General features: G+C 45.1%; 1 protein-coding gene across 1 annotated transcript; it reads left to right on the plus strand.

Moving 5' to 3' along the window:
• Nucleotides 1–2,377: 2,377 nt before the first annotated feature.
• Nucleotides 2,378–8,106, plus strand: LOC117040342 (telomeric repeat-binding factor 2-like). Its single transcript, XM_033138062.1, has 7 exons — nt 2,378–2,644; nt 3,013–3,159; nt 3,767–4,131; nt 4,324–4,693; nt 5,342–5,424; nt 6,484–6,539; nt 7,353–8,106. The coding sequence occupies exons 1-4, from the start codon at nt 2,621–2,623 to the stop codon at nt 4,670–4,672; spliced, it is 885 nt and encodes a 294-aa protein (XP_032993953.1). The 5' UTR covers nt 2,378–2,620; the 3' UTR covers nt 4,673–4,693; nt 5,342–5,424; nt 6,484–6,539; nt 7,353–8,106.
• Nucleotides 8,107–12,697: the final 4,591 nt, after the last annotated feature.

A 12,697-nucleotide genomic window follows, 5' to 3' on the forward strand; every position in this document is an offset into this window, starting at 1 on the left:
ATACATTGTGTCGTGTGTAGTCTTTTAAGAGCGATAAAGGGGAAATATATACCAGGAACATATATAATATAGAGGCTTTAGCAAGCCTGTGCAAGCACATCTGCTGTGTGTGTTTTAAAAGGGAATGAAACTCTGCTAAGTTTGGAGCTTGTTAATTCAAGCTGGGATGAGATATATAAAATAATATATCATCATCCACACTCCTAAACATTCCCACACAGAGCCCTCTTGAAATCTATTTCAAATTGGAGGATGTTGATGTGTGTATTAAGAGAATGAGTTTAATGAGTTTTGGGTTTGGGCTGTAGTTGAGTTTGATGGTTTCCAGAAGCCAAACGCTAGGAATGGCTTAGCACCTTTGGAGTGTAGTTTTAAGAAACTCAACTACTTTACCATTCATTTTCTTACAGTAATTACTTCTGTATGTCTATAAATAAAATCTGTACATACTGCATTTCTGCCCTACAAAAGGGGAGTCCCAACAAAATATCTTGCCACAAAGATTAAGACACTAAAAAGTGATGTGTGTATTTGTGTATATATAGATACTAAAGGATATAATTACACACAAAAAGCAAGCAAATGCAAAGCAACTCCTGGGCCCAAAAGGTATGTTGGGATGAAATTGGCTGTCTGTATATGACCAGGGGTATAAGGTATGGGCCAGGGCTTTGGTGCCCTGGCCCAAGCCTCATTACACCTGATTTGCTGAACTATCTGATTTTGCTCAGTGACTGTTTTGACTGTCTTGTTCTTCTCCAGCTGTGCTTTCACGGCCCCTAGCGCTAGAGAAACACATTAGCATTCAGCTGCGGATTATCCAGCTTTTGTCTATTATTGAAGAACATTGGACCATTGATACCAAGACCAAGTTAACGCCTCTTGAATATGCCCTTGTTCTTTTGGATAACATGAAGAATGAATTGGACATAGACATTGATGTAATAGAAGAAATAAGAAAAAAAATAAAGGAAGCGGTAAGTGTTAGCATTTTCTCTTTTGTAGGTTTTGATTGCTGTTTCTCAGCCTAGTTAGAAAGTATGAAGACAGCTGTCTTAAGTTTCAAAATGCAGTATATTTTGGAAAGGGTTTAATTAAGGTGCTAATTCAATGCCAGGATTAACTCTTGTCTATTTTTCTCCATGTTTAAATTAAGCTTTTAAATAAGTTCACAAAAGTTAGTAGAAGCAAGGAGGCAAGATTCCTATATGGTGGGATGAAATGAGAGAGAAATGTATGCTCAAAGGTGCCTGAGTTTATTGGAACTGAGCATGTTTTCCTTCTTTGGGAAATCCAGGGCAATCCAGGAAAGACTGGCTTCTTTACTCTCCTAAAGGTAAAGGGACCCCTGACCATTAGGTCCAGTCGTGTCCGACTCCGGGGTTGCGGCGCTCATCTCGCGTTACTGGCCGAGGGAGCCGGCGTACAGCTTCCGGGTCATGTGGCCAGCATGACAAGCCGCTTCTGGCGAACCAGAGCAGCGCACGGAAACGCCGTTTACCTTCCCGCCAGAGCGGTTCCTATTTATCTACTTGCAATTGACGTGCTTTCGAACTGCTAGGTGGGCAGGAGCTGGGACCGAGCAATGGGAGCTCACCCCGTCGCAGGGATTCGAACCGCCAACCTTCTAATCAGCAAGCCCTAGGCTAAGGCTGTGGGAATATGTTTTATTTATGTGTATTTATGTTTACTTGGAGATGTCCTTCCGCCTTAGAAGGAAGGATCCTATAGGCAGTTCACTGCACAGATCCTTCCGCGGGTAGAAAAGGCGCTCTAACTTTGAATAAGGTAACGGTCAGTAGTCTTCTTTCCGCCTAAATTTAGCACGGTAACAGGATTGTAATTGGTTGTTATGTTTGTTATGACGTTGGTTTACCCTCTAATAAATAGCAACCGCTCCCTGTTGTGGAGAAAGCGCGATGCAAGCCGAGTAAGATCATTGTTGTGTGGCAAGCACAGATAAAAAGAGAAACTGAAACCAACCACGCAGGGTAGCGGAGAGCTTCTTCACCAGACTGAAGTCTCCGTTGTACTTATTTCATTTTCGTTTTTATTCCAAAACCTTTTATTTGGCCGTCTAGTTTTTGGCCACCGTTTGGTTTGGTTCTATTCTTTTCCGGAACCTTTTGGAATCCACAGACGCTCGCAGAAACCATCAAGGCATAACATTCCGAACTCACAAGCTCAACCTTCAGGTCGTGGCCAGCGGACTCTTCTTCACGGCGCGGTGGAAGCGGGACTCCAGGATTACTGTCCGTCCCGTCCGCAAGCTACCCCCATAGCTGGTGTCCGTTAGGCATCGGCTACCCCCACATAAGGCATACATTATTCCAGTGTTGTTAGCCTACAGACATTTAAGTAGGTTGCTTTACTTGAATTTAAAAATAATTTTCTTTAATAAGTAATCTAATATTACACAGTGAAAACCCACTGAGTTGAAAATGTGAAGCAGATCTAGAAAACTGCCAGGGGGTAGCTCTCAAACGGTATCTTCTTAGATTAGGAACATTCCCCCAAAGTCTTCCTTGCAAACCATTATTTTGTCTTTCATCTTCAGGCTGTTATAATCTGTCTAAAAAACGAAGAATATGAACAAGCCAGTGAGATCTTGAATAAACACATGACAAAGGACCCAAGTTCCCAGGTGAGCTTTCAGCAGGTGGCAATTGTTGTTGTTGTTGAAATGCGCCTCTTGTAGGGTCATATCACTACAAAGCAGAGTCATGATTTGTCCGTCCCACATTCTTCAATTCAGTGAGTGTCTTACTTAGTTTATTGTCCTCCTTACGCAATGAGAAAAATTACATCCGCAAGCAGCACATGTTGCTACAGATTGTGCTCCACATCTCTAGTCATCATTACTTTCGTGCATTTGTGACATTACCTAGACTGCTCTTGTGGTTTGGTTTGGCTTGTTTTGTTTAAACTTATAATGACTGCAAAAATTGCTTTTATTTCTGCCCTGCACTGCAATTTGCTTGCAAGTACTGAAAAACATTTCCCCTTGCTTAGAAAATGAGGTCAGTGTTGCAGAGCATCATCCGAGAAAAAAACTTCACTCATCCAGCCATCTGGAACTTCTCCATTAAAGTTTTCCAGCAGATAATACTTCGGTATTTAGAAAGCTGCTTGAGTGACTCTGAGCCCTTTCTCTTACAGGTAAGCAAGGGTATGGAGTGCTGCTTGATTGTTGTAGTGGGAGGACTATAGCTCAGTAGTCGAGCATCTGCTTTGCATGCAGAGGGTCCCAAGTTCAATCCCTGACATCTCTAGGTAGGACTGGGAATGTCCCCTGCTTGAAACCTTGGAGAGCTACTGTCACTCAATGTGTGGTGATAGAAAACTATATGAACTGGCTTGGCATAAGGCAGCTTTCTTTCTTAATATGTTCCTGTGTGTTGCTGGAGCACTTGAATTTCACCCACATCGCCACAGCAGAGCTCTTGCTGTCTAACCACTGTGATCAAAAAAGTACATTCAACACACCTGAGGCCAAGTATTTTTGTGAAGAGCAAAGTGCCCCCTGAAGAACAACACAGGGCTCCAATGTCACATTTGACATATCAAGCTTGTAACCTGACAATGTTTTGGACTAGCAATTCCCAACAGCTCCAGCATCATGAGGCTGTGCTGACTGGGACTTAGGGAAGTTGTAGGTAAAGCATCTTCAGGGCACCAGCTTGGGCATGGCTGCTATATAACTAGGAAAAGGTAAATAAAGTAGAGAAGTGTTCTCTAGTAACTGTGTTCACGTTCTCTGTTTAAGATGGCAAAGAAGGATTTGGACGATCAGATAGGGACCAGGCTCAATCCTTTGGAAATGGCCATCAAGGAGGAAATGGTGAAAGAAACCTCAGAGTTGGCAACAGCAGATAAACCTGAATCTGTGGGAAGATCTGATGCAACTTCGGAAGAGCCCAGGCCTGAGGGAGGGCCTAGCAATACAGTGGAAGAACAGCCAAAGTCTCTGGAGGGAGGCTGTGAGACAGTTGCAAAGGGAGCTGTTTTGGAACTTGCTAAAGTGGTTGATGAGTGCCAGGCAGCTTCAAAGCCAGAAGAAGAAACCAGTGGAGCTGCAGAGCCTGCTGTGGTTGCTGTTGCCACTGTCTCAGCAGCAGCAATGACTGACAGGTTAGCAGCCTATGGCCTCTTACAGTTTTGACTCCTTTGCCATGCTGGGCAGCTGTTTTGCCATACAACTTTTGGCTCTCAGCACTCAAACTCAAATTGCACCTGCTACCAGGGGAGCAAGGTCTTGGGGTGAGGTCAACAACATAAATTGGCAAAACCTGTGGAGCAACCTGCTGTTTCTTTATTTTGCAGGTGCTCGCTTAAGAGGATGGTCTCGGATAGGTTTTCTACTCTGAGAGAAGCTTGCAAGATCCTCTCCAATTCCCCAGATGCAGATGAAGAGTTTTCAAAACTGGACAAGTTGGACAGGACTTTTCCCAAGCCATGTTTGGCTTCTGATTTCCATGCAGCCATGTGTCAATGGGAGGAGGAGAATCATGCTGCCTCCAGGCCACACCCCAGTGAATTCTCAGTGTCCATAAGCACACTGGTTATGGGGTCAGAGCTGGAACCCCCCCAACTTCCTACCAAGTTTATCCAAGAGGCCTATGGCAACTTTGGTTGTTGGGCCTGCACAGCCCCAAATACCCACCCAGCCTGATGATACCTCCCAATATCCTAGGTAAGAGGCCATGACTGCTGTGAGGTCTGCTGGGGAGCTGGCACAGCATGAAGAATTTGGTGCAACTTTCCTAAGGAATCCATTAGAAAGCCTTAGGTCTCAGCCCAGAAGCTCCAAGGAAGGCAAAGGTGGTTTGCAGTGGTAGGGTTGCATTGCTGTGCATCTTCTCCCCCAGCTAGTAGAATCAGTTTGCGAGAGAATCAGGTTCACATACCTTGTCTTAATCTTTATTACTCAGAGTGCAAAGATAGCAGAATTGACAATACAGTCTCTGGCCACATTAAAGACTGCTAAACAAATTTATTGTGGCAGAAACACTTGTGCCAGACTGCTTTGTCAGATGCCTGGAATGTTAGCTTCAGTTGCCAGAAAAAGGTAGAAAATGTTATTTCTCTCCCCCCTCCCTCCTTCCGTCTGTATCAAGAATAAGGGTTTGGGTTTCTGCCCCCAGCTATTTGCTCATATTTAAGCTGTCATAGGTCTCTGCAGTAGTGTGTTTGCTGTGACAAATTAACCACACTCCTTGTCTGATACTTAAACTCAGCATCTCCATAATTTTGGTTGTGTGTGACATTAACTGATGCAGCTCAGTCCTGTCCCATCTCCCTGTGGGTTAAGTCTTTCCTCCTGTTTCTCTGTTCCATTCAGATCAGCTAAGAGGAGACTAATTTGTTCAAAGCAGAATGAAGAAAAGGATGTCTTGAGTGATGAGGATGAACTCTTTCGCCTGGGTAAGCAGCAACTGTTTGAATCTGCCTGCCTGGTTTTGGATGCTCGGCATGATCAAGGTTTCTTTACCCCAAGGCTGCTATTGCAGAAATACAGCAAAGCTACTCTCAAAATAGCAAAGCTGCCAAGCAGCTGAGGATCTCTTCTTTGAGTGTCTGCATGTCAGGCCAGGAGCTTGCTCCATAGAATTGAGAAGTTAATTGGAGCCTGGTGAAGCAGCTAGTATCTTGTACACAGTAAGCAGAGGGATTTTGGGGCACAGCTCTTGGATCAAAAAAGTAAAATATTTGGACTGCCTGCTCCAAGTGCACAGCAGCAGTACTGACAAAATCATTGCCTTTTGCCTCAGACTGGCTTCTTGTTCTGTAGGATGCTCAACTGTGGCTCCATGCGCTCTTCTAATTAAAGCACCTGTGCAGTTTTGATGGCTTCCCACATTGCATTACTCAGTGACATCACAATGACATGGGGGAAACTATCGCCAGCATGGCAGGCAAAGAGAACTGTTAACTGCAATCCTTCAGGAGGCTTGCTTAGGCTATGCACAGACTAGCTAAAGGCAAAACTCTCAAAACCTGGTAAACATCTTACAAAACAAAGTGATCAATTTTGTGAACCATGCTAGAATGAGGTGGCAGCTGTGAGTGAACATGGATGGCTGTTTGCCACATAGTTTAGAGTTGCCATATCTTGAAGAGCAAAAAAGAGGACAGCCTGAGCCAGGGAAAGAAGTGCACCCACTTGCCTCTTTTCCCAGCTTGGGCTGGCAGCAGCAGCAGCAGCAGCAGCAGCAGCAGCAGCAGCAGCAGCAGCAGCGGTGTGTAGAGTTGACCAAGCTTTAAATAAATAAAAGAGGACATGTCTGGAATATCTCAGACACGGCAACCCTAACATAGTTCCATTGGTAGTTGGCCGCCTACGCATTGTGCTGCCAGCTACCCTGGATTTCTGATGAGGTACAGTAGTGGTAAAACCTCCCAATTGCTGAGCCAGTAACAATAACCAGCTTACCAAGTGGTTCCATGCATCCTGTAATGTTTGTAAATGAATTTGTGTTTCAGACTCAAAGGAAGGCAGCAGCAGCAGCAACATAAGAAGAAGCACTTCTAGAAGAAGGGTAACCAAGCCTACACCCAGTCTGGAGCTGAGCACTCCAGTGAGGACAGATAGGCCTGCCTTGATAAGACCCCTCTAAATGGAGGCCAGTTGATGAGGACCCCCTCTCCCAAACAAAATAACTGATGAATTCCCATTAATGGGAACATAGGAAGCTGCCATGTGCTGAATCCTGGTCCGTCTATCTCAGTATTGTCTGTGCTACAGGGTTTCTGGCAAGGTGTCTCTTTCGCAGCTCTACCTGGATATGTCACAGGTTTGAAGCTGGGATCTTCTGCATGTTCAATCATTGGACTAAGGGGCCTCTCCTAGTTAATTAATGGCCCTCCAGCTATTTTGGGAGTACAATTCCCATCATCCCTGAACACAGGTCCTGTTAGCTAGGGATGATGGGAGTTGTAGTCCCAAAACAGCTGGAGGGCCAAGTTTGGCCATCACTGATCAAGGGTCTTGGATACCCAGATTTTTCCAAGAAGCCTGGGCAACCTCAGCACATCATATCTGCTATCTTTGATAGCCTCTTCAACCGCAATGTAAGGCGGCTGAATTTTATTTTTATTACCCACATATTGCAGAAGGACTAAGTGTGGAGAGTGTGCCATCAAATTGGGTTTAATGTCTTGAAATATGGGCCAGATATTTGCCTGCTATGAGTCACTGGGCTACATCCCACGTCAGCGGTAATCCTCTGTTAGCAACAGCTATGGAACCATCTCCAGAGGGTGGGGTATCTGTCGTTCTGTCATGGGGGCAGGGGACAAGTCTTGCAGCACTTGATGGTTGCTCATGAGAGCCTGTGTCCTCTTCTTTCTAGACCTGGACTTCAGAGGAGTCTCAGTGGATTAAGGAAGGTGTTAAGAAGTTTGGGGAAGGGAGGTGGAAAGCCATTTCCCAGGTATTCCCCTTTAAGAACCGGACTCCTGTGGCGATCAAGGACCGATGGCGGACGATGAAGAAGCAGACCTCTTGTGAACTTGGGGAATGATGACCTGGAGGCAAGCGGCTGTGGACATAGGGTGGGCCAGAGGTACTTTTGCAGTTTATTGCATTGGGCCAGCGGGCTGATATCTCTTAGCATCCCTGGAGGCTTCTCCCTCCATATTTTTATTAGTTTTCAGTACTGAAAATACAGATTCAACCAACAGAACTTGAATAAGAGATTACCGGTATATTCTATCAACAAACAGGATAACATCATCTTATATTCTCAGGATAGGCAAACCTCCTTATTTACTTATGGAATCAAGTTACTTCAATTAGTATTAATAACATACTGTATAAAATCCCACCACACTGCACCAAAATCCAAAGGTTATGCCTCACCTTGAGTTAATTTAAAACTAAATGTGATTTATCTCAGCCTAGTGTTAGTAGAACAGCTATTCTGGATCAACTCCTATGTATCAGCGACTGATTCTTCTTGCCAGATGGATAAATAAAGTTGACAAATATAAAGTGTGAGTAGGTCTCTGTATTTCTTAAAAAATGAGTTGCCATTGGGTCAAGGGCTCTTATTATATAGTACTTCAGTTTGTTAATATCTTGATCAATTTCTTCTGCAGAATGTTCTTTTGTTGTGCTTTCTTTGTTAAAGGTTTGATACCACATCTTTTCACTTTTTTTTTAGATAAAGGGTTATTTGAGTTATATAAAACTCCATAAACATCTTTATAAAACTCCATAAACATATTGCTAATCTGATTTTAGTCATGAGTGAAAGTGCCATATTTAAGGTACATGTTTGAGGTAATTATTTATGTAAATTGCTTTCTTTTGAGAGCCCTGGCTAGCCGTTTGGAATGTTTATTACCACGTTCATAGAATTTTTGACTCACAAAGAGCATGGACTTGCCTATTCTGTCCACTTCTAATTCTGATCTTTTGTTTTCCAATTTTCTAAGGATTTCATTAGAACCTGTTTCAAAATGCTCCCACCCCACCCTAATTTCTGTATTTCTGATAATAATGTTCCTTTAACAGGCGCTGCTTCCCATGGTAGTTAAGAGGAATTCCCACCATGCTATTTGGTTTGGCACTAGCATTCAAGGTGTTCTGGGGCAGGGCAAAGGTGTTGCTACTTGCTCTCCCATTAGGACAGACTGTTCCTGTCACCACTGCTTTTCCTGTTCTTTTTTTTGGTGGTGGTACTGGCCAGAAGCAGAGCTAGCTGCTCCAGCACCCAGAGCGGCACACATGCTGTGCACCTGGGGGTGGGGCAAGCGTCCCATGGGGGGGTGAGCACAGGGGTGCCGGCGCCTGTGGCGAGCATCCCATGGGGGCGGTGGCAATGTCACCCCCCTCAGGGCTGACACCCGGGGTGGGCCGCACCCACTGCACCCTCCTCCCTCCACCAGCGACAGATGGAGATGATGGCCCTGCTACTAACCCATCACAAAACCATCTACAAGTCAAAAGGGTAACCGAGCGGCAAGTTGCCAGGGCAACGTGTGTGTGATGTCATACTGGGGAGAAAGTGATCATTTTACACAGGTTTTTGGACAAGGTGTTCTGGGAACAAGAGGAGCAAATTATAATACCTTTGTGGGGGGGGGCTGAAGGTCAGGGCCACCTTGGCAGGCTGGCTGAAGGAAGGGAGGATAGAGGCATGGAGATGTCTTGGAGTTCAGTGCTGCTTTGTTGTAGGGAACAAGCCCCTTGTGAGATGTAATGCTGCACACCCCTCCATCCAAGAGCTAAGCTGTATATATGTGTGAAAAAAATACATCAAAAAGACACTGCAGTCTCTTGTGCCCCATTTCAAGGAAGCACAAAGCCTGGCTAAGTGCAATGTGTGGGATGTGGGAATATGTTTCACAGGTGCCTTTGCACCTGGTTATTTATGTTTATTTATGTTTACTTTATGATATCCTTCCGCCCTTGGAAGGAAAGGGTAAAAAGGATCCGATAGACAGCTCACTGCATGGATCCTTCCGCGGGTAAAAAAGGCGCTCTAACTTTAAATAAGGTAATGGTCATTAGTCTGCTTCCCGCCTAAACTGAGCAAGGTAACAGGACTGTAATTGGTTGTTATGCTTGTTATGACTTTGGTTGACCCTTTAATAAATAGCGACCGCTCCCTGTCTGTGTGTGGAGAAAGCGCGAGGCAAGCCGAGTAAGATCATCGTTGTGTGGCTGTGAGAATACACTCCGTGGGTGCCCTTGCACCTGCAATTATTTGTACCTGTTTGAATGTTAATTATGTGCACTATTTGACGTATACTTCCGAGTAAAAGCGAAAGTGAAAGCAGGACTCAGTAGGCGTCTTGCCACTGAGATCCCTCCGCTTAGACTTTTTGGCTCCAAAGGTTTAAACTTGTTAATGGTCAGTTAATCTGCTTCCCGCCCTTTTCAAGGGCAGCAACAGTGTTCTGATTGGTAAAAGTATTGATCATGACGTTGTCTGTTCGTTGTCAATAAAAGGTTGTGGCTCCCCGTGCTGGGCAGATCAGTTACGTTACGTTCAGATAGTCGGGGTTAGTCGAACGGGTAGGTTAGAACGAGGGTTGGTTGGGTTGGAAGAACGCGCAGGAGGTAGAAGGATAGATTGCGGAAGAATTGGCGGTAAAGGTTTAGCTAGCTTGAGAAGGATAGATTGCGGAAGAATTGGCGGTAAAGGTTTAGTTAGCTTAGATAGTCTAAGGGACAGATTGCGGAAGAATTGGCGGTAAAGGATCAGCTAGCTTAGATAGGCTTAGAAAGGACAAGGTACAGAGAGAAGTAAAAACCCACGCGGGTTAGCCAATGCCATCAAAAGAAACTATGGTTGTCTGTCTTTATTTCATCCTAGTTTAATTTTTTGCAGTTTATTAGTGCTTTTGTTTGGCCGTAGTTTTGGCCACCTTTTATTTGGGTACCTTGCTCTAGGGAACAGCTTAAGAGGTCGCAAGTGCTTGCAGGTACATCTACGAGGCACTCATTAATCCGAACTACTCACGCACCCTTCAGATTCAGCCTGGCGGACAACTTTATTCACGGCGCGGTGTGAGTTAAGCTCCGGAATTACCGGCCGTCCCGTCCGCAGGCTTGGCCGGCGCCCGTGCAAGGACGCACGTGAGACGCTGGCCACAGATCCCCCAGCAACTGGTATCCCGTGTGCAGTTGACCCTGTCCTGCACGCGGGAAGCTCCAGCGAAGAATCCCCGCACGTGGCAAGCATAGAGAGAAAGAGAAACTGAAACCAACCACGCAGGGTAGCGGTAGGCTTCTTCACCAGACTGCAGTCTCTGTTGTATTTTATTTCATTTTCGTTTTAAAAACCTTTTATTTGGCCGTCTAGTTTTTGGCCACCATTTAGTTAGTTCTTCTTCTCCGGAACCTTTTGGAACTCAGACGCTCACAGAAAACTTCCGAGGCAACAACATTCCGAACTCACAAGCTATAACCTTCAGATCGTGGCCAGCGGACCTTTTTTCACGGCACGGTGGGAGCGGGACTCCAGCATTACCGGCCGTCCCATCCGCAGGCTACCCCCACAGTGGGATGTCAGTCAAGTCCAACATTCTAAGGAAGGACCAACTGCCACTTTGCGTCAGTTTTGGTCTGTTGGTTGGTTAGGCTGCTGCTGCTTAAAGATGTGTTAAGAGACTCACTAATATAGTTTATATAGTTTATATCTTTTGTTTTGTAACCTAAATATGTACATGAATGAATCTGTCAGTAAATTACTTTACTTTGGTTATTAATCAGATTCATGTGTATCTTTATTTTGAGGGGGATAAAGAGATTGACAATCAAGAAAGGACGAAAGACTCAAACGAGTCAGCAATCCACTTGTCGTTGTGCAGGTTTAAATAAGGAACGTTTAACTCTGCAACTATATTATATAAATGTTCCCACACAATGAGCCCCTATACCTCATGTGGGAATGTTGAGGGTGGCAGGAGAGGATACATTGTTTATTAATATCCTTCCTAACTTGCTGTAGCAAGTTTGTTCACTTAGCAGAGTGCATTCCCCCTTTACACAGCAGAAAACTGGTTGCAAACTTGTGTGAGTTTCTTAAGACAATACATAAGCAATTCAATCTGGCATGCTCTAGGCTTAAAGTTACAAACATGTACAAGCAGGTTTACCCCATAAGGGAGATGACCTGGGGGACTGCTTGACTGGTAGCCAGCAGTTCAGTCCAGGAAGTTCGCAGAACAAAAGGAAGGTGGAAAAAGGAGAGTGGCAGCATGCCTTGTCCTTTTACCAGGTCTGGAAAGGTCACGCTCCCCACTAGTCACATGCAATGAAGGATGCTCCAGTCAGGTGTAACAAGAAGTTTGACTGGCTGGACCAACATCCACTTGCCCACTCTAGGAAAACAAGGAATGTTGTATTTGACTGCTCCCAGTGGATTACATTCCACACCCCACACCCCTCAACAGACATTGGAGTGGTCTAATCACAATTTTGTTCTCAAATGTGTCTATAGGTTCACTTTAGAATGCACAAACTGAATAGAATCCCCCCCCTGGCACTGCCCTCCCCAGTCTCTGCCTTGGGTGGGGAGAGCTGTGCTGGAGCTGCTGGCCTAACTGAAGAAGAAGAAGAAGAAGAAGAAGAGTTTGGATTTAATATCCCACTTTATCACTACCCGAAGGAGTCTCAAAGCGGCCAACATTCTCCTTTCCCTTCCTCCCCCACAACAAACACTCTGTGAGGTGAGTGGGGCTGAGAGACTTCAGAGAAGTGTGACTAGCCCAAGGTCACCCAGCAGCTGCATGTGGAGGAGCGGAGATGCAAACCCGCTTCACCAGATTACGAGTCTACCGCTCTTAACCACTACACCACACTGGCTCTGATGTCGCTGCCTGGAAGAAAAGATTCTTATTTCCCCACCCCCATTTATTATTACATCAATAACCCATCTTTCCTCCAAGGACCTCAAGGTGGCTTAGGTTATTCTACCTTCCTCCCTTCCTCATCCCATCCCTGAACTCTTGGTGAATCAAGGAGCTGCCTCCTTCTCTTTCCCACCCTCACCCCCCGCCTGCAAACAAGCCATATTCTCTCTGGCCTCACTGTTCCTCATGAACAAAGATCAACACTCACCATCCGTATCAGCATTGGTGGCATCCATCCCCTGGTCACTTGGTCGAACATAAACTGATTTCACCGTCACTTACATTTACTTTTACAGGTAGGTAGAAGTGTTGGTCTGCCATAGTAAAAAAA

The sequence above is a fragment of the Lacerta agilis genome, chromosome Z, assembly GCF_009819535.1.
Source record: "Lacerta agilis isolate rLacAgi1 chromosome Z, rLacAgi1.pri, whole genome shotgun sequence".
Classification (NCBI taxonomy): Eukaryota; Metazoa; Chordata; class Lepidosauria; order Squamata; family Lacertidae; genus Lacerta; species Lacerta agilis.